At 40.8% G+C, this 23830-nt stretch overlaps 1 protein-coding gene across 1 annotated transcript in view; it reads left to right on the forward strand.

Annotated features, from left to right (window-relative positions):
* LOC124163538 overlaps positions 1-23801 on the forward strand; it is a 312703-nt gene extending 288902 nt beyond the window's left edge. The window contains exons 4-11 of the mRNA XM_046540507.1: positions 553-2829; positions 5977-6409; positions 8638-8708; positions 9578-9852; positions 17837-18012; positions 18832-19122; positions 20397-20628; positions 22743-23801. Coding sequence (XP_046396463.1) covers positions 553-2829; positions 5977-6409; positions 8638-8708; positions 9578-9852; positions 17837-18012; positions 18832-19122; positions 20397-20621 — 3748 coding nt within the window. The 3' untranslated portion in view covers positions 20622-20628; positions 22743-23801. The remainder of the gene's footprint in view (positions 1-552; positions 2830-5976; positions 6410-8637; positions 8709-9577; positions 9853-17836; positions 18013-18831; positions 19123-20396; positions 20629-22742) is intronic.
* Positions 23802-23830: the final 29 nt, after the last annotated feature.

Here is a 23830-nt window from a genome sequence, read left to right on the forward strand (position 1 = left end):
AATTTGGAGGCTATAATCGAAAGCATTTCTAAGCATTGAATTAGTGCAGTATATTCTTTTTATATTCCTAAAAATATGGTGTATAGAATGCGAACGATTCCGTTGCCGCTTTTGAAAGTGTTTGAGGATTCTTAATCTTCTTTTTCTCGCAGTCATGTTGGTAAAATTCCATTACGCTACCCCGAAGGTAGTTTCTCTTGAAGTTAGTCAAAAATTGTCTTCTATTTTCTTTGAAACGAATGTCATACAAATAATTATACTAAGAAACTGTATTCGTTAAATTTGCAATTAAAACAGCTAAAAAAATATGTTAATTTGGCTATGCATGAACGGTTCTGATCTTTTATCAAAATGGTTGACAGATAAAAAATTGTGGATGAAAATATCCGTTTTCTTACGTTTTTTAGTCTCATAAATTCTCATACTATCGTATTTATCCAAGTTATAATATGTTTTCGTTCAAATTGAAAAAAAATTTATTGGCCCCCAAGTGCACATTTGCTTCCAAGTTCTTTTACTCCTTCGTTTATTTAGATCTACTTTTTATTACAGCCCCGGTGGAAGAAGATACAAGAGCGGAGTCCGGAGGTTACGTCCGAAACAGCCACCCACATCTACCGAGGAGACATTATCACCGGTTTCTCCAAGCACATTCCGCCCCAGGGGAAGGTTTGCCCAGAAGAGAGTAAGACCCGTGAATGGCGTGTTTGGAGCCGTGGCTACTTCCACTACTGAAGTATTGGAGACAGTACCCACTACCACGACTACAACAACGACAACCACTACCACTACAACTCCTGCACCTATCATCACCACCAAGTCGTCCGAGGACTACGAAGCAGAGCACGCAGAGGACGTTGAAGGCCACAGCCACGAACACTCGGGCGTTGAAGTCTCTGACCACGAAGCGGGCGTTGAAGTCTCCGGCGAAGAGGACCATTCACATGAACACGAGGATTACGATGGAAACTATTCCCATGAAGAAGATGGTGAGGAGCATCATGAGGACGGAGAAAACGACGAAGATGGTGAACCATCCGCGGAGGATTGGCATGAAGAACATTATGTGCATGGGAATGAAACCCATGCGGACAACCTTTCCGAAGAGGAAAGGCCAAACCCGGAGGACAAAGGAGATGGTTATCACGTCATAACCATGAAACCAAGCGGTCAGCTGGTGTCTCAGGAGAACTTCAAGGGTTTCGTGGATAGCGCCGATATTGATGTGACGGATACCACCAAGGCTCCACAGATTGATGAGTCGGCCATCACAGAGGAGACAGTCGCAGTCAATCGTGGGGTTTCTTTGGCAGTGGCATCATCTGCACCCTCACAGGCAACACCACCACCCCAGCCAGTCATCTCTGTGGTGACAACCAAGAGCATCGTTGCGGCTACGCCATCTCCGGTGGAGCCGACCACCGACGGCTGGGTCATTGTGGCATCAGTGCAGACGAGCAGGAGCGTATCCGGGGCAAGACATCCTCACACTACCGCTGTTGACCAAACTTCGACGCCCGAGACGACTAGACCGTCGACCACACCTCTCCCTCCTTCGGACTCCACGGCAGCCTCATCTCCCTCGGTCCCTTCTTCCTCCACGGAGAGCATCATTGACAAACTTGACCGTGTGCAATCCGAGCTGTCGACCAGTCTCCTGACCGGAGGCTTCAGGAGCAACCTGAGACCTCTTGGAATCCGCGGAATGACGCATGAGACTCTGGAGAGCACGACCACCGAAAGCCCGACGACGACTACATCCGCGACCACACCTTCGACTACGACTACAACAACAACCACCACGTCCTCCCAATCTTCACCCGTCCTCATCCGGAAGTTTTCTCCATCCAATAGGAGATTGACCACTACCACGCATGCGCCTACAACCGCCCGCACGCCAACGCCCAGGAAGATCGGAGGCGCCCGGCGTCCGTCCCTTATAGAGTCGATCAAGTTCGAAGACGACCTGACGGGACTACTGCCTACTGGCTTCAAGCCGAGAGGGTTCAAGAAGCGGCCAGGTTCCACCACCGAATCCACGAGCACGACAGTCACGACTCCTGCACCTTCCACCACGGAGATCCCAGGCAGAGGAGCAACCGCCACGCTTCACGGAAAACACATTGTGTTCGACGACGTGAAGTCCTTGCTCCCCCCAGGTTACAACCCTTCGAAAGCCCAGGACGCGGCACCGGCCGGTCCAGTCTTCCGTCCTTCTCCTAAGAACTCCTCCATTCCATCGTTAGCCAATCTCACCAAGCTCACGACCACGACGGCCAAGCCTAGTGGTTTAGAAGCGATCCTGTCGAAGATAAAATTCACGGACGTCACCTCCCTCCTACCCTCTGGAAATCAGGAGAAGAAAGATACCTCTGTGGATATTTCTTCACTCTTGCCAAAGGGATACAAGCCTCCTGAGGAGAAGAAGGAGCCCTCCGTGGACATATCGTCGCTGTTGCCCAAGGGTTATAAACCTCCAGAGGAGGCGCCACCAAAGAACCGCTCGACTTCGCTGAGACCGAAGGGCGTGGACCTAACGTCGTTGCTGCCTGCCAACTTCAAGCCTCCGAAAGAAGAGGCTCCAATTGTACAGGTCGACGTTTCAGCCCTCTTGCCTCCGGGCTACAAGCCAGATGCAGCTGAAAACGCCACCTCAGACTTCAATACGACGGCAGCCAACAGCGCACCGTCGGCAGGCGATAATTCCGGGGCTCCTCGGGTGGTTTTTCCAAGCCGTCCAGGGGGAAGGAAGCCCATAAGGAAGACGACACCGAAACCTGCTAACAGCGGGCCGCTGAAACCAAAAATAATGAAGGGCTGGCCGACACGGTAAGGATATATTCTACGTAGAAGTACGTCCTAAGTACATATTCTTTTAGTACATGAAATTTCTAAGAAACAGTTGGTTTTCTTTGTTGTGTGTAATCAAATAATTGGAGAACGAAAATTTAAATATTCATACTTATCAAGGTATTTAATTTTTTCACGTGTGCCTTAAACGATGTCCTTCCACTCAAAATACTTTTTCATATATTTCAGAATATTTTAATTTTTTACCTGTTCTATTTCTTCTCTTAATATTCACTCAACCGAAAAACTTCAGTATGCTTTCTCTATTCACTTCCTTCTCCATTTACGTATCAGCATAATACCATTATTTCTTTCGATATCTTCTTGCTTTCAACTACCGGTTTCGTAATTTTACCTGTGACTCCTCTTCTTCACACTGCTTATTAAATTTGTTTTTGTCATTCAGGTCTGAAGGTCTTTTTTCTCCTGTATACTCTTCACCACGTTTTCTACTCCAGTCTCCATTGTAGATATCATGTGTTCATCATATTCCATCAGCATTATGTAGTCAAAGAATCTCCAAATGGGTTAACTACATCGACGAGCTAAGATTTTTATAAAATAAACTTAAATTTTGGCATTTACATTTATTTTCGTTGCTCCATTACGTGTGGAATAATATTAGAATAAGGAGGAAATGTTAAATAAGTCTAGTACATAAATTTTTTAAATAAATTTTGCACTCAAATGAAATAGATTAGTCTCACTAGATATATATTTTGAGAGAAGCATGTGATCCTGCATTTGATTTTACGTGAACCGTCGTAGATAAAGAAGAATGATTGAGAGTTAAAAGATTATCCAGTGAATTGCATTTTAAATTGTATTCACTGTAAATAGTATATATAAAATTATATTATTTATATAATTTAAATCTTATCTGCAACAAAATATGTAGAATACAGTTAACCAGATATTTTTTTTTAAACTTCGCACATTTTTTGGCGTACGGATAAATATATTGTAATATGAAAGAAACAATTAATGAAGTGCTTTTCGTCAACTATCACCGATTAAGCACCAACTATCTCGATCTGAATTTCAAAACTGCTTTGTAAATTGTAATTACGGTGATTTACAATTAACATTCTCGCATTAAGAAAAGTACCATGTATACCATTAATTTAACTGTTGTCGCAACGCTCTCGTCCATATCTAGGATTGTTTAGTACGCGAATTATGATGATATGCATCCTAAATTTGGTGGAAATCCGACAAAAGAATGGCGATTAGATTTTTTACGAAACAAACAACGCAAAGATCACCAGAGATAAAATCTCGAGCTCAGCGTCGGGAAAGACTCGTCCGAACATATATCACCAACCCATTAGGGCTGCGTAGGAGTGTCTATCCCGGCCATATATGACGGATCACTCTCTTGGACGGAATTTAAAACGCCGTTGAAGTGATTTCGAGGTGCTGGACATTCGGATCTGTGTCTTTGGGGAACTTTCCGCCCATTTGGGTGAGTGTGTCCAGAGGAGGCGTTCTGAATGAGTCGTCGCCGAAAGTGTCATGGTAACGGCCTCCCCCCTCTCCCTCTCCGTATCCTCTTTATCGCTTCGGAAGTACTTTTGCTAGTCTTGGCGGGCGGGCGCCTCGTAAACTCGTCCCCACTTCACTATCCCCCGGATTGCATCCCTGTTTAGAAAGGACTGTCAACTCCCACCGCCGACAGACGATTTACAACCACTTACCTGAAGCTGCCTCCACCGCTGTCGACCCAAGGAATTCCTTTTTAAATTTCCATCCCGGAAGAAATGCATAAGTTGGACTATGCTCTTTCAAAGATTTTTATAATTCATTTGGTCAAATTCATTCGTAGGTTTTCAGCGGTGAGACTGATGAAGACCGCCAAAGTTCGAGTTATCCAGCCCCGTTTGTCGTTTGCGATCGACAGCAGTTTCAAAGGCCATCCTGCTCTCGTCTCCAGGTCGAAGGTGCAAAGTGTTGATATTTTTTTACTAATCAGCAACGTGTGGAAGAGTGTCCTGGCCAATCTGCGCTTAGGAGAAAGACGGCCAGTGATGTAGAGAGGCGGCGAAAGGAAGACGCGGCGAAAAATCAACACTTCTCACCCTCGACCTGAAGACGAAAGCAGGATGGCTTCTGAAACTGTTGTCAATCAAAAAAGACGAACGTGGCTAGAGAATCTGGAATTTTTGTCAGTTTTCACATTTTCAGTAGCAAAGTCTAAATTCGATTTAATATCGTGTTTTTCGTCTCCTCAAAGGAAAGGTGCAATTGAGGAGGCAGTGTGAAAATAATATCGCGATGCGTTGGTTGTTGGATTTTTCACCTGTTAACAGAAACACTAGAACTAGTGATTTCACCAGTTTTTAATTCGAAAATACCACGCTGTTGACCCGTGAGGTACAAGCCGCAACGTGATGTCTAGGTGTCTTTATTTAGCTGACATTGTAGAGTGTTCGAGACAGAAACTCAATTTTTTTATATTTAAATTCATTTTGTCAATTAAATGGTCTTAAATCGATTTGATACCGTGTTTTTAGTCTCCTCCAATAAATGAATCGATTGAGGGGTCAATCCGAAAATAATGGCGCGATGCATGGATTGCATGATTTGTCACCTAAAATCTGAAACGCAAGAACTCGTTGATTCTACCAGTTTTTTATTTGAAAATACCGGACTGTTTACCCATGATGCATCAACTGGAACTTAATATCTAGGTATCTTTTTCAGCTAATAATTATTGTTAAATAATTCAATTAGAAAAATTAAGTAACTTTTTAAATAAACTTTTCGTTTTTTGCCGCCCCCTGTAATCTGCCGCCCGGGGCACGTGCCCCCTCCGCTCCGCCCTAGTTCCGAGCCAGTGTAATCATTTATCATTACATATTTTAAATGAGCAACTCCCCTAATAAGATTAGTACAATTTTTTCTTTTATTTTTTATATGAATATGTCGATATGTATCATTTTTTCTTAATCCATAAGAATAAACTAAAATGGTAAACTTCCACACAAATTGTTCCACAAAATTGTGTGGAAGTTTACCATTTTAGTTTTTTCTCATGGATATAAAACATTTCCACCAGATATCGCCGGACACTGTGAATATTTCATAATCCTTAATTTTTTCCTCTTCTCTCGAATTTGCGATTAGTGCGACGACGGAGTTCACAGGTTGGCCAACTTCCTCCACGACTCCCATCTCCGTTGAGAAGATCCTGGAGAACGCGCGCAAGGCGGCCGCGGCCGTCGCCGCAGCCAACGCCGCAGCAACCGACCCGCCGCCATCGACCACGCCCTCAGGGTCCAAGGGTGTCCCAGGGTCGGAGGAGGCGGGTGGCCCTTCTGGAGAGGCGCCCAAAGACAATTCCATCGAGGACGTCACCACGACGACGACCACGACGACGGAGCCGACGACGCCAGGGGTGTGCTGGGAGCGGTGCGAGCTGATCGGACTCATCAAGTTGGTCGGAGGCAGTGTCGGGGGCAATGAAAGCTCTGGGGGCGTGCAGGCCAGCTGGAGGCCCGAGCTCATGAACCACCTCACGCAAGAGTGGAAGGACCTCGCCAATGCCGTCGCCAACGAGGTAAAAAGGAGAATTAAATGCGAAGGAAACATAATGAAGACACACTTTTGTATGTTCCACAGGAGTTTTAATTACCGACCCAGGTTTTGACAGTATACTATGTCATTATCAAGGTGAATATACACAAATATGCGAGCTTATATATACCTTAGGGGGGGTGAGGGGGGGGGGGTTAAGACAGTCTTAACCCCAGCCCCCCATCCCTAAGGTCGAGCTCGAAAATTTGTGTATATTCACCCTGATAATGACATAGTGTACTGTCGAAACCTGGGTCGGTAATTAAAACTCCTGTGGAACATACAAAAGTGTGTCTTCATTATGTTTCCTGTCACCAAGTTCCACCAAGTATCGCCTTCCAGCCTTAAGTTGGTTAAATGCGAAGGTTTAAGCGTGGAAAGGAGGGAGTGGACTTTTTCCAACTTGAAATAGATACAGTGGAGCTTGGATTATTCGAACATCAAGGGACCAGTTCAACAATTCGAAATACCCATAAATTCTAATTAAAGAAGCCCATAATATATAGGTCCAAAACAATAAAATTCATATTTCCAATCAAAACTCTTTATTAAATTGACACACATTAAAATATAAATACTTTGATTAACGCCCATTTGCAAGATTAAAAACCTTAAAACAGGAATATTTCTTTCAACAAACTACGAAGTTGGTTTGGAACGGTCGGCGCGACGGCCGGGAGGGGAAGGGTGAGTCGTCAGACTCTACGCTGGCACGCATTTTGTCTAACACAAACCTTTTGACAATAGCGTTAGTAAAGTATATTTTCCGATGAATTCACAATTATTTTGAGTCGCAGATTGTAATTGAGTGGGTTGGAAGCCAAGGGCTACAAGTGATTTCTCTTTTCTATTCAGAGTTAGGTACAGAAATTCGCTATAGAGAACAAACGAGATCAATTAGATTCTTAGTAGTGCATTTGATTTTCCAGTAGATGTCTGCACAGAACAGAGACTCACTCGTTTCCTTTGGCAACCAAGTTTTTGTGTATTTATTCTAACAATTAACTTTACCTGACTCTGCTGAGAAAACAATCACTTGTACCCCTTAGCTTCCAACCCACTCAAATTATACCTTAGTTTGACTAACCAAAAAGTCGCATTATCCAAAATTAAAATTTGAATTATCCACGATTTTTTTAGCATTGTTTGAATACAAAATGCTAGAGACCAAGAGATATTTACGAATTATAGAATATTTTGAATTAAAGAAGTTCAAATTATCCTTTTTCCACCGTACTTGCCATTTTCTTTACATATTTAGAATGTAGAGCGTCCGTCTTGTCTGCATTTTGCGCAGTAACACTCTAGAAGGAAGAGAAAAGGAATTTATGAATGGAAAAAAAATTAGAATGGTGTTGGTGCGCATAATTCGCATGTGTGGAACTCGATATTTTACTACACTTGAGAGTAAGTTTGTTAAAAATTTAACGGCAGAGAGATAAGACGCAGCTGATTTCGCCCAAATAGGAGAGCAATGGGTTATCACAGAAATGACAATTGAGAAAAATAGCATCAATGAGTTTGTGGATCTTTAATTTCCGAGTGTCGGTATAAAAGGTCTAAAAGGGACATGGCTTTAGACTTAATTGTTTGGATGTGCTCGGATAAATGAAGTTTAATTCGGTATGTGGAATCAAAAAGATAAGTTGCTGCGAAAAAAAATCTTCCTCGTTCAGCCATTCTCTCATGCTGTAAATATTGTTGTGAGCCTGGCCACACCCCCCATAGCCCGTCACCCCCAAATTCTAATTCAATTCTAAGGACACGACAATATAAAAAACGAGATAGCTCCTTAGAATGAGATATCATGAACGGATTTTCTCTCTTTTTACATTTGGGCTTCTGGAAAACGCTAAAACCTCATCGGCAGACAAAGTGAAATCGAAACTTGGAATATTTCCTTTCAAAGAGTACTCCGCTAATTATCTTTTAGTATTTGCCGTTATGTATCAACCCCTTTATTTTTAAGTATGGCCTTTTGGCCCGACATCTTGTCAGAGACTTACAATTAGCACTAATCTATCATTATGTTACGATGTAAATTCTAAATTTAAAAGTCCACGATAAAACCAAAATGAATTAGCGTTTAAATTCACTGTTTTTCTTTGGAAGCTTTCCGTGAGAAATATGAGTACTAGTAAAAAAATCAATGAGTTTGCCTCAGTGCTGCGATGAATGATGAATAACATATCCATGTTTTCTCTATTTCAGTTGGAAGCAGTCTACAGCAGTTCTGAAGGCCTGAGAAAGTGGTACAAGAGGGTTCGAATTGACGGATTCAGGTAAATCTATTGAATAGCTTTCTGAATTTCATGAAGCTAGAGTGAACATCGATAACACAGCTATTGCTACTCGTATAAACTGTTTTCATATCTTACAATTCATCATATTTCATGATATATGAGTTCTTAACAGTAGCGTATCCAGGAATTTCGTTCGGGGGGGTCCAAAACCACGGGGGGGAGGAAATTTTTAAAAAACAGGGTACTAAGTAGAGGGTTTTAAACTAATTTTAACACTTTCCATTATCGATAAACTTCATTTTCTAAAGAAATATTTTGTAAATTCATGTTATTTCAATATTCTGTTTTCTTTTTTGAAGGATATTTATTTAATTGTATTTTTATATATCGGGGGGGGGGGGGGGGGAGGGGTCCGGACCCCCCCGTTGGCTACGCCACTGGTTCTCAATGTACATTATGGATTTTTTAGCATCGTTAAACTTTCAAAATATTTATATTGGTCCTCATAAATATCATGAAAAATAGCGCTAATATTATTTGTCGGAATTTCAAGACGAGCGTAATACGAGCTCTTCACTTCAGCATAAGTGGTTAAAAGGGGGGTGCGGAAAATCCACAGAGGAAAAATCATTCGCCTTGACCGGGTTTCGAACCCGGATCCCTCGATTTCCGGCCGAGTGCTTTAGCCAGTTAAGCTACCGAGGCGTCATCCCGATCAAGGCGAATGATTTTTCCTCTGTGGATTTTTCGAACTATTTGGGCATTGCGGGTGACTCCGTAAAAGTTATCACCGTGGCTAGGCCCGGTATACTTAAATATGGTTAAAAGGAGAGTGCGAAACTTTTTACGACAGCAATTAATGTCGAGCGATCAGTAAAACAGCTTTCCATCGCATTTATTTTGTGAAGGGAGGGCAGCGTGGTGGTGGACTACGTGGTGGAGCTGAAGGAGGTGGCGAGGCGCGTGGACACGGCCGAGCTGAAGAGGCTCTTCAACGACGCCCTGGGCAAGGGCGAGCGAATACCGCTGCCAACCACCACCACGGAGGCCACGGCCGCCGCCCAGGGCAGATCCGTCTCCGGAGGCGACCAACCCACGCTCGACGCCCGCCGCAGGCCGCAGGACATGGAGGTGCGACGCCTCGGAGGATTCCTAGTCGACCCAGAGTACACCGACTTCAAAGGTGAGTACCGCATCCGATGGAGAGTTTGCACAATTTAGGGAAACGAGCGTGCTGCGCCCGCTCCCAGCGGGCTCCCCCCGCTCTTTGCAATGCAGGTCCACAGAGGGATAGGCGCGTTTCTAATTTTAAAATGTAGAAAAAAGGCAGGGTCTTATGTACAAATTTAATTGGAATGTTCATGTACAAATTGAGGTCAGAGGACCTCTTTAAACACAACATTGGAAGTAATTACACTATCTTCTGTTAAACGCACATGATGACTCATACTTTCGTATCAACAGGAGACTTGAATGTGGAATCAGCCGCATTTTGATAAAAGTTATTTCAAGAATTAAGAAAGTTGAGAAAAAGGTATCTATACAGTAGAAATAATATAGAAGATGCTAGAGAATACAAAGGGACTGATGAAGAATCTGAGTTAACCTTAATGAAAGGAAAAACTTTGTTGAATTCCACCAATTTTATTTTAAGGCACGACTAGTTTCGTCGCACCGGCATACCTGAGGATGACACCGCGGCGTCGAAATCAGTCGTGCCTTGAAATAAATTGGTGGCTTACAACAAAGTTTTCAATTTCATCAACGTTAAAATGAACTGCCACAAAGTTAAACCTTAGACGATAAGAATCTGAGTTTTTCCCGGTGAATGACTTTAATTAATACTTCTCGGGTTTCCAACCGGGCTAGTGTCTGCACGTCTGATGATCGGTATCATCAGCCCTGATGATGTTCGTAAAGTTTCCCTACGAAACGTCGTTCTACAACATGCAGACACTTACCCGGTTGGAAACCCGAGAAGAATACATTCAAACGAGCTGGGTTCCCTCGTACTTTCCAAACGTTCCCATCATCAGTTTTCTATGCAGGTCTTCCAACTATTCCCATGTTTATATTGTGGATGGTGTCAACATTAAAGGCGGCAGATGAAGTGAAGTATCTTGAAGTTACGATAACTTCGAATCTATTATGTGCGGGGAACAAATATAAGAGATATTTGTGGCAGTCCTGAAGAAACTAAGATTCGTCAAGTGTGTGGTGGGGAGATTTTCGGATGAGAAAGTAAAAGAAAGGTGCTATTTCGCTCTCGTCCGACCGCACCTTGAATATGCAGCGAGCGTATGGGATCCGGCGCACAAAGACTTAATCCGCGAACTGAATAAAATACAAAGGAAGGCTGCGCGGTTCGTCAAAAACTGCTACGGGCGTACAGACAGCGTTACCCAGATGTTGAGCGAATTATGCTGGGGGCCGCTGGAGACTCGGAGGCTGCGCGCTAGGCTTAGATTGTTTGAACAATTTAGAATGGATATCTTAAAGAGAGACACGGAGAACATAATATTAGAGCCCCACTATATCTCCAGGTCCGACAGAAGGGATAAATTGAGAGATATTTTGCAGAACGGATAAATATGCGAATTCCTTTTTCCCCACGAACCATAAATTGGACTTCATGTAATACAAAGGAAAGCTGCGCGATTTGCCAAAAACTGCTTCGGGCGAAAAGAAAGCTTTACATAGATGTAAAACGAAGTAGGTTGAGAGTCGCTGGAGACTCGGAGGCTGCGCGATAGGCTTAGATTGCTTGAGCGATTGATAATGGATATCCATCAGAGCGAAATGGAGTATATTATATTAGAACTCCACTATAAAGCCCTATATAATAATACATTCCCATTATATCCTTGAAAATTAAGATTGAAAGCTTTCTTTATAAAAACATTTCCCTACTTTTGAATTTTTATTGAATAGAATAACGACATTTTTCAGGCTCTCAGGCACACGGTATGGTTAGAGGGAAATAAATTGTAATTTCCTTCACTTGCAACATCCACATTCTGGTAACACTGCTCGTGAATGGAAAACTCGGAACTATTACGTCGAGATGAACTTTCCTGATGAATGCAGACAGTGCAATTGGCTTGCCAGATAGGCACGATAGATAGAAAAAGGCTAAGCCGATGGTGTAAATTATATGAGGGGGTGAGAAGCAAAGGGGTACGAGTGATTTATTTATTAACAGAGTTAGGTGAAGTTAATTGTTAGAAGAAAAATTGGTTGCAAAGGGATACGAGTGAGTCTTAGTTCTGTGCTCACATCGAGTGGAAAATCAAGTGCTCTATATCAAATATCTAATTCATCGCGTTCGTTTTCTACACCTAATTTCTGTGCCTAAAAGTGTATAGAAAAAAAAATCACTCGTACCCCTTGACTTTCCAACCACTCATATATAATCGACAAATCATCGAAGGTCGTATCAGGCTGAACCGTGGAAATGCAGAACAATGGAGGAAGGCCAAGGACAAACAAACACTGAAGTAGGCGTCAGCGGAAAAAATCCACAATAATCGCCCTCCATAATACATAAAAACTGAAATTCGGCTTGCGTTGGGCGAGTTGAAAATGTGCTAAAAACGACAATATTATAAAAAGAAGCCAAAATGAGAATTTTTTCATCCAGGAGGTGAAAGTTATCTCCTGGTGCTCCACTCGCAAACAAAGACCCAATATCGTCAAGGCTGAATAGTATCAGCTAGACAACGAACATTCCCTGCAAGTTTTTTTACGATCCTCTACGTTGTCGATTTGTTTTTTATTGGAGTCGGTAATGGAGAGAAGCGTCGTTCGAAATCTGTAATGACTTGTATAAACTCATTGGTACGTTATGAAATTAATTTAACCTTATCTCAAGCTTTCGCTGTGCGTCATTTTTATTAAGGACTTATTTTACTGCTGACATACAGAAAGCTTTACACGAATGTTGCTGCGCTCCAGGCTTATACAGCTTAGGCAATCTAGAAAAGACCTCTTTCTGAGCGACACGGAGGACATCACATTATAACCCCACTATATCTCCAAATCCGAAATTGGCAATAAATTAAAAGAGATATATTTCCAGACGAATAGGTATGGGAATTCGTTTTTCCCCCGAACAATAAAGGACTTTAATAAATGCTAGGCAGAACTTCGTTAAAGCATTTCATTTTGATTTCTTAACGGCAGGTGTCCTTACACCCCCCGCCACACACCTATTAAGGTGGCTTGTGGGTCTTTACTTGCGCACCTCCATTTTTATTAATTATATTTAACTTTATTTATTGAATTTATTTCGTTATTTGGGTTGTATGTTGCATTAATTTATATATGTTAATGTATGTTTTGCTAAATTGATGTTTTCGATTGTTTATTGTTTGTTTAAAAGAACGTTGCTATGTGCTGTTGATAAAAAGAAGGAGATTTTTGATAAGAAAATTTTAAGAGAGAAAACTTGTAGTATATAGGGAAAATACCAAAACTGAGATTTCGAGGAAGTTTATATTATTTGAGGGATCACACGGGGTAATATGTTGATGAATATTGGAGAGAGGGGAAGGGCTGGAAACGATTGCTTGGCGGCTCTGCTGGGGGATGAGGATACTGCCGTGTAAGGGCGGGGAAGTTGGAAAGGCCAGATGCTGGTGCGTGGCGGCGATTGTCTTCCCCGAGCCTCTATCCCTTCAATTCCCATCGCAGTGGGGGAGTGGCTGGGTACAAACATATCCCGTTCCTCTGAGCGGGAGTGCGACCTCCAGCACCGGGATCTGCGTGCATCAGTCACCGGTCGTCCTTGAGAGGAGGGATGGGAAGGGTAGGGTGGGGTAGGGGGGTTGCTTGGTACCGCGCGCCTAACGACGGTGAGGAGTTGCCATAAGATGCTCCAGTTTCAGCGTTGCATCGCTGTACTTGCATTCGATCTTAACAAAAGACGCCATTCCCCAATCTCAGCCATACTAAAGGTTTACCTCACTTAATACTTAATAGATGTGCTCCCGAAAAGTTTCGTGCTTAGCGAATTTCGTGTTAATTGAAAAATACGAGGGAAACACACACAAACGAAATTTATCATTTCATGATGAATTGTCTGCATAAGAAACAGTGACCCGCTCGACACACATTTGTGACAGCATCAACTTAACAGCGAAATGGTTGAGGCCATAGATATTTCATCTCGAATAACTCGTGACATAAGCGATGGATCAATAATTTAGTGTACTATATAAATAAATAATTGCAACGAAAATAAATCCATCCCATCCGTCAAATGAACATATGCGACCGCCATCGGAAGACTTCCTATTTAAATCCCTCTTACTTTTCTCCTCCCTTCATAAATTGCAAGAGCGGATAAGATGGCCATATCAGTGATATCCGAGTTTATTCAATGAGTGTTTGTTTTTGTTGCTTCTTTGTTGGACCTTATTATTTAAATATTTGTTTATTAATAGAACATAAAAGGTCTTTTTGATTGTTTTTGGACTTGATTAAGATTTTTTTAATGAATAAAAATTAAGTTAGCTTAAATCAGAAAAACGTGGAAGCTGCTGATCACTTTTCATGCGTTGGTGCAGACGACATTCTTCTGACTAATTTATTCGTTCGTAGAGAATCTTTCATTGAGGCGATGAATCGCTCTCGAGTGCATTAACGACAACGAACCATGCTAGTCCCTTGCGCAAGGTCAAGGAGTTGCCGAGAAAGTAACTCGCGTGGGATGAGTTTGTAACGTCATCAACTTGTTTGCGACTGGTTAAGGCCAAAAGTTTTTGTTCTCGCATGTCTGGAGAAATAGGCAATGGATCGAAAAATAAAGCACAGTTATCCCTCACTTACAACTATATATGTTCCCAAAAAGTGCCGTGAAATTAATTTATCAAAACAAATTCATAATTGGGCACCATTTTCATAAGTCCAATTTTGATACAGGGATATGACGATGGGCGTCGCGTCGTAACCCTGCGGGTGAAACTTTTTCAAACTTAAGGTTCATAAGAGCTCATAAAAGGATCATAGTTTGTAAACAAAATAGAAAAGAACGAAATCGTGGATATAGAAGTCAGTAAGAATTTGAGAAAAAACGATAAAATGTAAAGTCCACACAATACAATACCTGTCTATACATATTTATTCAACATGCGAAAGAAGCAAGCTAGAAATTATTTAAATGTTTTCATCAAGTCTAAGTGTCGTCATCTAGGCTGAATAGGTCGCGCAACTCCCACTTGACTGGCCTTTTTTTGTGTTCAATTACTTGTTAGAAGATTAGCACTTTTATCCCTTAGTCCGTCTCAGAAGCCAAGTATTCAAAAATGTTTGCCTTGCATTATGAGAAAGGTGCTGTGGAGGATGGTGAAGTCGTGGTAAGGGCGTGATTTTTTTTAAAGAGGGGTTATGGCTGAGGGAGTGCTTTCTTATGGAGGGGTGGTTCTATAGCCGGTGTCTGCTGCCTCGCCCGCGATGAGATGTCGTCGTCTGGGTATAACCGGGCCCAGACCCGACTATTTTTACCATTCTTGCGCTCTTCCTGAGCACATGTCTTTCCCCTGGGGTTGAGTCGTAAGATTTTTAGGCTTGCGACACAGCCTCGCGTTATTTATTTACTTTTATTCGCGTTACTCGCGTTATCGCGAATTTTAACACTTTCTAATTTGATGAAGTATCAGGTAGAAGCGATTGCATGAAAATCACCTTATTTCTCCCAAGTAAAGGGATAATTTTTTGTAACGAAATGGAAACGAAAAATAAGCTATGGACGAAAAAAACCGTAGTAGAAACTAAACAAAAATTAGATAATCTTATAATTTCTAATATCTAAGATAAATATTCTGGGTTCGAGTCCCAGTCAGGCCGCATTTTTACCCCCTGATTTTCTGACTTTTTCCATCTACCATAGCACCGTTGTCCTCGTCCTTTTTCTATTGTATGTTCCTATTCCTTTCTTCCCTTACCTGTGAATTTATTTCTAAAGAGGATGTCTGTTTGTCTGTCCGCTATGTCTGTTTCCATACAGCTACACGGATAGTGACCAAAGTTAATACGTAGATGCATATCACCTCTCGCTCTCAAACCCCATTGTGCTACATTCGGTTGCACCCGACTCGTCCTATGCGTCGTTTTCTCATTACACCGTTTGTTACGTCACTTCTACAACTTCCGCGGTTGGACATCCTGCTGGGTAGGCACACCTCTTGACAAGCTCAGGAGGAAACTTAAAAATCCTGCCTTGTGACCATGAATTCTGAGTTTCAAGTTTCCCACTTCTCTGGGTACTATCCTTCCCGAGCGACGCCGAGTGGCCTGTTAGTACGAACTAAAACAAGAATGAAATTACCTATCTTATTCACAAATGTGCTCTCGCGCCTATATTTGGAAGGAATGGATGGCGCCTTTTCGCATACGTCCTTCGCATACGTTACACCACATTGATGCTTTCCCGGTGAATAGAATGAATATGGTTTTCTCGGGTTTCCGTCCGGGTGAGTTTTACCATTTTCTCTTGCGTTCTGAGGCCCGAAACAGGTGCGGTTTAGGGTGTTGGTGGGACTCTTGATGAGGCCCTCCTTACCGGGGGCTTTAGGGGTTCTTCCCCAAAAAGTTTAGGAAATTGCATGTCCAGAAATGGATTTTGACGCTATTTTTCCTCTGAAAAACTAAATGAAAGCAAATAAAGTAGCAATTTTGTGGGAAAATACTGTGCATGACAAGAATTTCACAGTTTATAAAATTTAACAATGTATGTATTATAGTTCTATTACCTATTTTGTGAATTTCTTTCTTGAAACTGTGCTGAAATAAAAAAAACTAAAATAACTGTTCCAAAGGACCCTTTCAATAAAGCAATAGGATCTCTTTTTTATTCTGACCAGTGGCACAGCGAGGGGGGGGGTTTGAGGGATAAAACCCCCCCCCCAGAGCTCAGAGAAATTTTTAAGATTAATTCAGTTTACTTAATTGAATTGATATTACTAATAGAATAGTGTACGGAATAATGAAATATCCCTCAGAAAGCCGTAAAACTCACCATTTTGAACCATTTATCGTAAAATTCCGCACTTTATTAATCTCGCACCTACCGCTTATCCTGGAGGGTATTCCATACCCCCACACACCCCGGTGTTAGTTGCACCTAAACCTCCCCCAGCCTCAATTCCTAGCTGCGCCCCTGATTCTGACATCTTTATTTCAATTATTTTTTATGATCCTTTTACTTTGAGTGTGTTGCAAATAAAGATAATGGAAACGTTGAATTTTATAATTGCAAAAACATTTTGTCCAAGTAATCTGAGTCTTTTTGTTCATTGCACCTGTCATATACGCCCCACTATAGACACGAGTGTTAAGGAGGTCCCTGTAAGTTCGGGGACCTTGGCGATCGTCGACCAGCCAACCTGGCCTTGACCGCCCCTGGCCCAACACGTTCCTCGTCATCAGGGAAAGTGTCGAATCTCGAAATACTGGAGAAACTCTCACCTGGCTGAAAACCTCATTTAATACACCATACGTTGCAAAAATGCCCCCCGACCTTATTCACTCAATAAAACACATCACTGGATAGCGTCTTTAATGTAAACTGGGATTATGAAGTATCTGTAGCATACAATTCTGCCCGTTTATTTGCAATGATGCTTGGCGGTATAAGAATCCAGTTGCATCATCTGTAAAAGGTCAAATTTATCACACACTTTTCCCAGCTTATGGCGGCTGTATGTCACCGATCGAGAACCCGAAATCCTGGAAATGTACAGTGTGGCTCCCCCTCGCTCCCTCCCTCCTCCTCCTCCCCTATAATACATATAATATAATCAATTTTTTTGAGATGCGGTAGTTGAAATTACATATTAAGTAAGTTTGCTTTTAAGAAATTTTATTAATATTATTATTTAATAACATGTAAAATAATAATTATTGTCAAATAATGATTTTTGATATGATTATCATTATGTTCATTTTATTTTGTGTATTACGGAGCCTCAATCATTTAATTTAATATTTATAACGTTCACATCAAAATAAAGAGAATATTGTCTACAGTAATAGTTGTATTTTGTTTTTAATCTCAAATATGAGAAGACCTATCAGATCCTTGTGTCCCCCCCTCCTCCAGAAAAAAACTCCTGGATCCGCCCCCGTCTGCTCATATCCTCATCTCTTTATTCTTTTCCCCCTTTCAGTGATAACGGACGAGCAGGGCTTCAGCCGCGGTGGTGGAAGGGGCCTCTCTTGGCCCGGTGGTGCCATCAATGGTGACGGAGAGGAGATAGTGGAGGCAGTGCCACAGTGGGCTGTTGCTGTCATCGTCATTGGGCTGGCCTCGCTCGTCTTTGTTGTCGGGTTCGGAGTCACAGTGGTGAGTTCTACACAATGTTCTTTCTTTGTTTTTTTTTGCACATGTGTGAATGCTGTAGTTTACTTGCGTTCATTGGTATATTTTACAATGGTTTTTTTAACATCCTTTGAAGTTAAAACCATAGTTACCTTATACAGCATGAGGATACACCAATTCTTATATATTTAATTTAACAGATGCTGACTTCAAATAAATATCTTTCCAGTTGGGAATATTAAATCTAGCATGATAATACAAATTCTAAGTCTACAATGATCTAACCCGCACATCTGATATTCAAGTATCTCTAGATAATGAATCCCAAATATTTAATTGATTTGTAATATAAATGATTTCTTTCTCTGTGGATTTTTTGCACAATTTGTGCACTACGTGTGACTCCCATAAAAGTTATCACCGTGATTAGTCCCGGTATACTTAAACCAATTATTATTGAACCCCAACCCCATCTCTGAAATAGTGCCGTGACTTTTATATTACTGTGATATTTGAGGAGAGGTAAAGTGGCCCTATCACTCCCACTTGCTCCGGCATATTTTACCTTTTTCGTGATAGCATGGTGGATGGATGGATGCTTGTGTTAAACTCCAGTTATCTTCAAATTTTGAGGGTACAGAGTAGAAATTTTTGTCTAAATATTTGTGAGCCCTATATTTAAAAATTTACATTCAAGAAAATACTGCAGAAAAAATTTTTATATTTGTGAAACAGATAAAATGTTGAAAAAAGCCCAGTAGTACGGGCATGATTTCATACTGGAGCATGGGCCCTTGCATGGATTTTTATGAATCGTCTAACTTTTAACGGTACTGTTCACAGCTTGTGAATCGTCAGAAGAATGCCAAGAAGCGACGTGAGCAGCAGGCAACGCCACTCACGGACGAAATCCTTCGCGAGATGGGCAAAGGACAGCCCATGGGAGGCGGAGGAGGTGGCGGTAGCTTTGCAGGCCACCCTGCAAGCGGAGGGGGCAGCTTTGGAGGAGGTGGTGCTGGTTTTGACAACTACGGTGCTGACACAGACCTTGAAGATCTGTACGACATGGATGATGTTTGGAATGACAGGTCACATGAGAAGAAACGACCGCCCAGCAATAGCGGAGGGATAAAGGTAAGATATACCTCTCAATTTCACATACAGTGGTGGATCTGGGTTTGGAATAATGAAGAAGGGGAGTTCTGGGCCTTGCCAAGGGAGGATTTGAGAAAAGTTTGGATTTTCAATAATCAAAAATACCCAAAATTCTGTTAAAAAAATTAAAAACATTTCTATGCTCCGTAATATTTGTAAGAGGCCATTTTGTTAGTGAAAGGTTTAATGAGGTCACTATTGAGGCTTAAATTGAAATTCCAGTTATATTAATTATAAAAACTATTAACATACCATAGCCATATCAAATTGGATCTAACTTTAAACCAATTTGTCCTTTAATTTGTTATAATCATAAAATTTGACAGAAAATAATACTAAATACTTTTTCTAATTAGTATCCACCAAACATTTTGATTTTACCTAATTATTTAGTATAATTTTGAGCCAGTGGGAAAGTGCTATAATTCCCTCAGATCTGCCTCTGATTAAATTGTATCCACGTCATTTTATATTCAGGAGCTCAGTAGCAGGCTAACTTTTTTCAAAAAGCAGCAATAAACGTGACTCTTTACGGTCAGAAGCAAAAACAAAAACTGTTACTGGTAATTAAATTGAGGTATTTAGGTATTCACTTGAAAATTTATAAGAATATGCTCTGGAAAAGACTATGGTCACTATCTACCATCTAAAAGTAAATATGCATTGGCTGGTTATTGAAGTATCACACGCCACTGCTTTAGATGAGATTCGTGTCATATCTCCTCACCCAAATGATTTTGGAAATTGGCCATGAAGTTGTGTCATGTAGTGAAACTGTACATAGTTCTCTTCCTCTTTTCACTGTACTTGTTAGGGACACAGCTGCTACTTGCCAGCCCAGATTGTACCTCTGGTGGTCACCTGAATGGTGGCCGATTAAGTAATTGTTATTCAATGATTATGAAACACTTAATTTAAATCTTTTGCCAAAATTTGTCCACATATTTCCTCATTCTTTCTTCTCTTTGTAATATTTATCACCTTCTCTTCCACTCAGCTGAGTTCAAACGATTCACTCGGGAGTCCCTTACTTGTATGGTGGGGAGAAGAACAAAGTGGGATGTGTTTTCATTTCCAACATTGTGATTTAGCACTAACAGCCATATTCCACCAGAAAGGAAACCAATTTCATCACAGACGGCTAGTGGTGGCTAAGCCTTTGTGGGGATAATTTTTCCTCCATTGTGTCCATTGTTCAAGATAGCTCAATCAAGTTCATATGTGCCTCACATTTTGAAATTATACCATTTCAGAGGCCCTCATCAACCACTGGCAATTCGTATGCAGGAAGTAATGGAGGCGTTCCGAATGGCAGCCGATTCAGACCACCTGAGGCTGGTCATTACGACAGCTGGCGGACAGAATGGAATGACTATTATTTCAATGCCTACTATGGGGGTGGGCTTGGTGGTGTGGGCGGTGGCTCAATATCTAATGGCAGAAGAAGAGCAACACCAGACTATGACACAAACTTCTAAAATAAAGGTAAGAGTAACTTTGTACATATAAGGCTTTGGATAACATATTTACTACCTCATTGTTTTGATACAGGGTGTCCATCCCATTCTAAGTAGAAAAATTCTTGCATTATTCCTGGTTTTTCAGGTAAATTTAACAAAACTCCAGGTTAATCTTACGTGATTACTGTGACAGATAAGAATTTTAAAACACCCAAAATTTTTCAATAGTTTTAAATAATATCATATCTATGTATTTTCAAGGACAAGGAATGAGTTAGTTAACCCTTTTGAGACAATGGAGATGAACACACGCTGTTGCATGCAGTCATTCGCGCAATCCAGCTTGCATGAAAAAAATTTTAGCAGAGGAATTACTCTAGTTTGCATTTGTCCATATTGAATCCTTAGGTCAACACCTGTTACAATTGATTTCAACAGGCACTGCAGAATGTTAAATTATATAATATAAACACAAAACCCCCATGCCCCATTTATAACAGCTCTGCCCAATACATTAGACCCCTGCATTATGATGGGTTCAACTTAAAGTATATTCAGCATACGATCAAGGCTGATTTTACTCAAACATTTTAAAATTTTAAGTTTTGCCTATTTTCATTCCATGCAACCAGTATGCCATCTATCATGTGATTCGAACGTAGGTTTTCGCAGCGAGGGGCATCGTTGATAATGGCTTCCGGGTGCAGCTGCGTGTTGCGCTTTGTCGTGCGCTTCCGGGTGCAGCTGCGCAACACGCAGCTGCACCCGGAAGCCATTATCAACGATATCATGTGATTCCACTCTTAATTTGTTAGCAAAACAAATTTTTCAGCGTGGCAACATTTTCAGGCACTGATTTGGCCTCGTCCCCTCTAATCTACCGCAACAATCCCATTCCTACCCTTCCCCTAATAAGAAAGGAGTGTAATAGCTGCAGAGGAAGCATCGCACAGACACCAAGGTCAAAAATACAATTAACACTGAATGCGAATGGATCTATCCCTCTTTTCATCCTTTACCGGTATAGGCTTCCTCTCTGTCATTGATGATAATATCTATCTCTGTGCTATGCAAGGGGATTACTAAGAGAAGGCCCCATTCCACCCTGTAGAAGCTTACTTTACGTTGCCACTCGGCATGTAACTCATGGTGATGAGCATAGATCAATCCAATCAGGGGCGCAGCTAGGAATTAAGGCTGGGAGGGGGGAGGGGTTTAGATGCAACTAATACCGGGGTGTGTGTTGGTATGGAATACCCACCAGGGTAAGCAGTAGGTGCGAGATTAATTAATTGCAGAATTTTAAGATAAATTGTTCAAAATGGTGAGTTTCACGGCTTTCTGAGGAATATTTTATTAATCCTTACACTATTCTATTAGTAATATTATTCCAATTAAGTAAAATGGATTAAACTTAAATATTTCTCTGAGCTCTGGAGGGGGGGGGGGTTTATCCCCCAAACCCCCCCCCCTCGCTGCACCACTGAATTCAATTACTCAATGTTTGCAATAGTGTATCAGCACTCGCCATGGGTAGCATTCAAACATGGGCGTACCCAGAGAGGGGCAGTAGGGGGCAACTGATCGCCGCTTGAAGCGAAAATAAATTTAGTTCAAAACAAAAGTTATGAACAAATTTTTCTTTCGAAGAAAAATGATATTAGTGTAAGACATGGAATTAAAATAAAAATAATTATTTTTTCAAGCTAATAATTATAAAAAATAAAAAATTGCTTTCATAATTTCCTTAAAATTTTGATTTCATTAACCTTTTCTGTAAAAAGTTACAACTTGAACGACCACAGCTAGTTCCCCCCCCCTTCCCCCCTAGTTTTGATTCTGGGTATGCCCATGCATTCAAAGGTTAAGATTTGATCGATTGAGCCACCACTAATATAAATTTCAGTTAACAGCCCTAATTATAGTTGATTTCCCCATGCCATTCACAGAGCTCTGATGTCAGTGACTTACATACACTTTTTAGAATCTCATTAGTTAATCTATTCCAAATGGTAAATCCATTTAAATGCCCGGTGGATGAAAACATGTCTGGTGGCCTACTGGAAAATTCTCTATTGTGATATTTATGGTATGTACTGTGTACCCACTAACCCTCTTCTGAATTTTATTGTTTTACAGATAAGAAGAAGTCTTAATTTGCTTTTGGTGCATTTAATCTGATCATGGCCCATGATGCAGAAATCTTTGTGAATTGATTATGAGGATGCAAAATGAATGCTGTGGTGAATAAGAATGTGACTCAACAGTGACGCAGGAGTGATAGTGTAATGAATAAATGGAATCAACTTGTATTCCGATTGACTTTCAAAATGGACCCAAGAGAAATGTGCATTATGGACAAGGCAAGTGCACTAAGAGACTCTTTCAAACAAATTATTCATGCTCAATGGTTAGTAGTCAATCGGTGATTACATTCCGTCACGAAAATATCGCCCAGAATTTTCGAGATTGGAAGAATGGAGAGACTGAACATGACTACAGTAGTATAATTATTTGGTCTTTCCACAAGCTTAAAAGATTTTAAGTTTGACAGGTTATGAACGTGGTTGAGGAATGGACGAATTTAATTGCAGTGTGATAATGTCAGGGGAAAGTGAGCAATATTTTTAGCATTGTAAATTGCATTAATTTAATTTTATACCTAAGTGATCTACTTTTAGTCCCATGTAGACATTATTTACCAATTGTGTTTTCAAAAGTGGGATATTTTGTACATTTACTTTTCATGACAGAAAAAAATTCAGGTAAATGACGTTACTCTCTTACAGAAAATTCATTTTAAGAAATTGGTAACATCACCTATGGGAAACAGAAATTTTGTGTTCACCATGATTTTAATAAACCATGACTTCCCATTGTATCTTACCATGTAATTATACATAGGTTTTATGAGACATCAAGATACTTTTTTCCAAAATTAATATATTATGTACATATTTTGATATTAATTTTATGATTTTATTTGAATGCATAGGTATGAATGGTTGTGAGTTATATCAACTAAATACTCACTATAAATGGAAGAGTATTTAAGCATTTTAATGTATATCATACATTCACATATTTTTGATAATCATCTTCAAGATGTATTGATCAAAGTTGTTAAGCTCCGGTTATACCTGGGCTGTCTTTCATAAATAAAATATAATATAATAAACTGTTGATTTTCTGTCAATCTACATATGTATTTTCATAAAAAATCATAT

The sequence above is a fragment of the Ischnura elegans genome, chromosome 8, assembly GCF_921293095.1.
Source record: "Ischnura elegans chromosome 8, ioIscEleg1.1, whole genome shotgun sequence".
Lineage (NCBI taxonomy): Eukaryota > Metazoa > Arthropoda > Insecta > Odonata > Coenagrionidae > Ischnura > Ischnura elegans.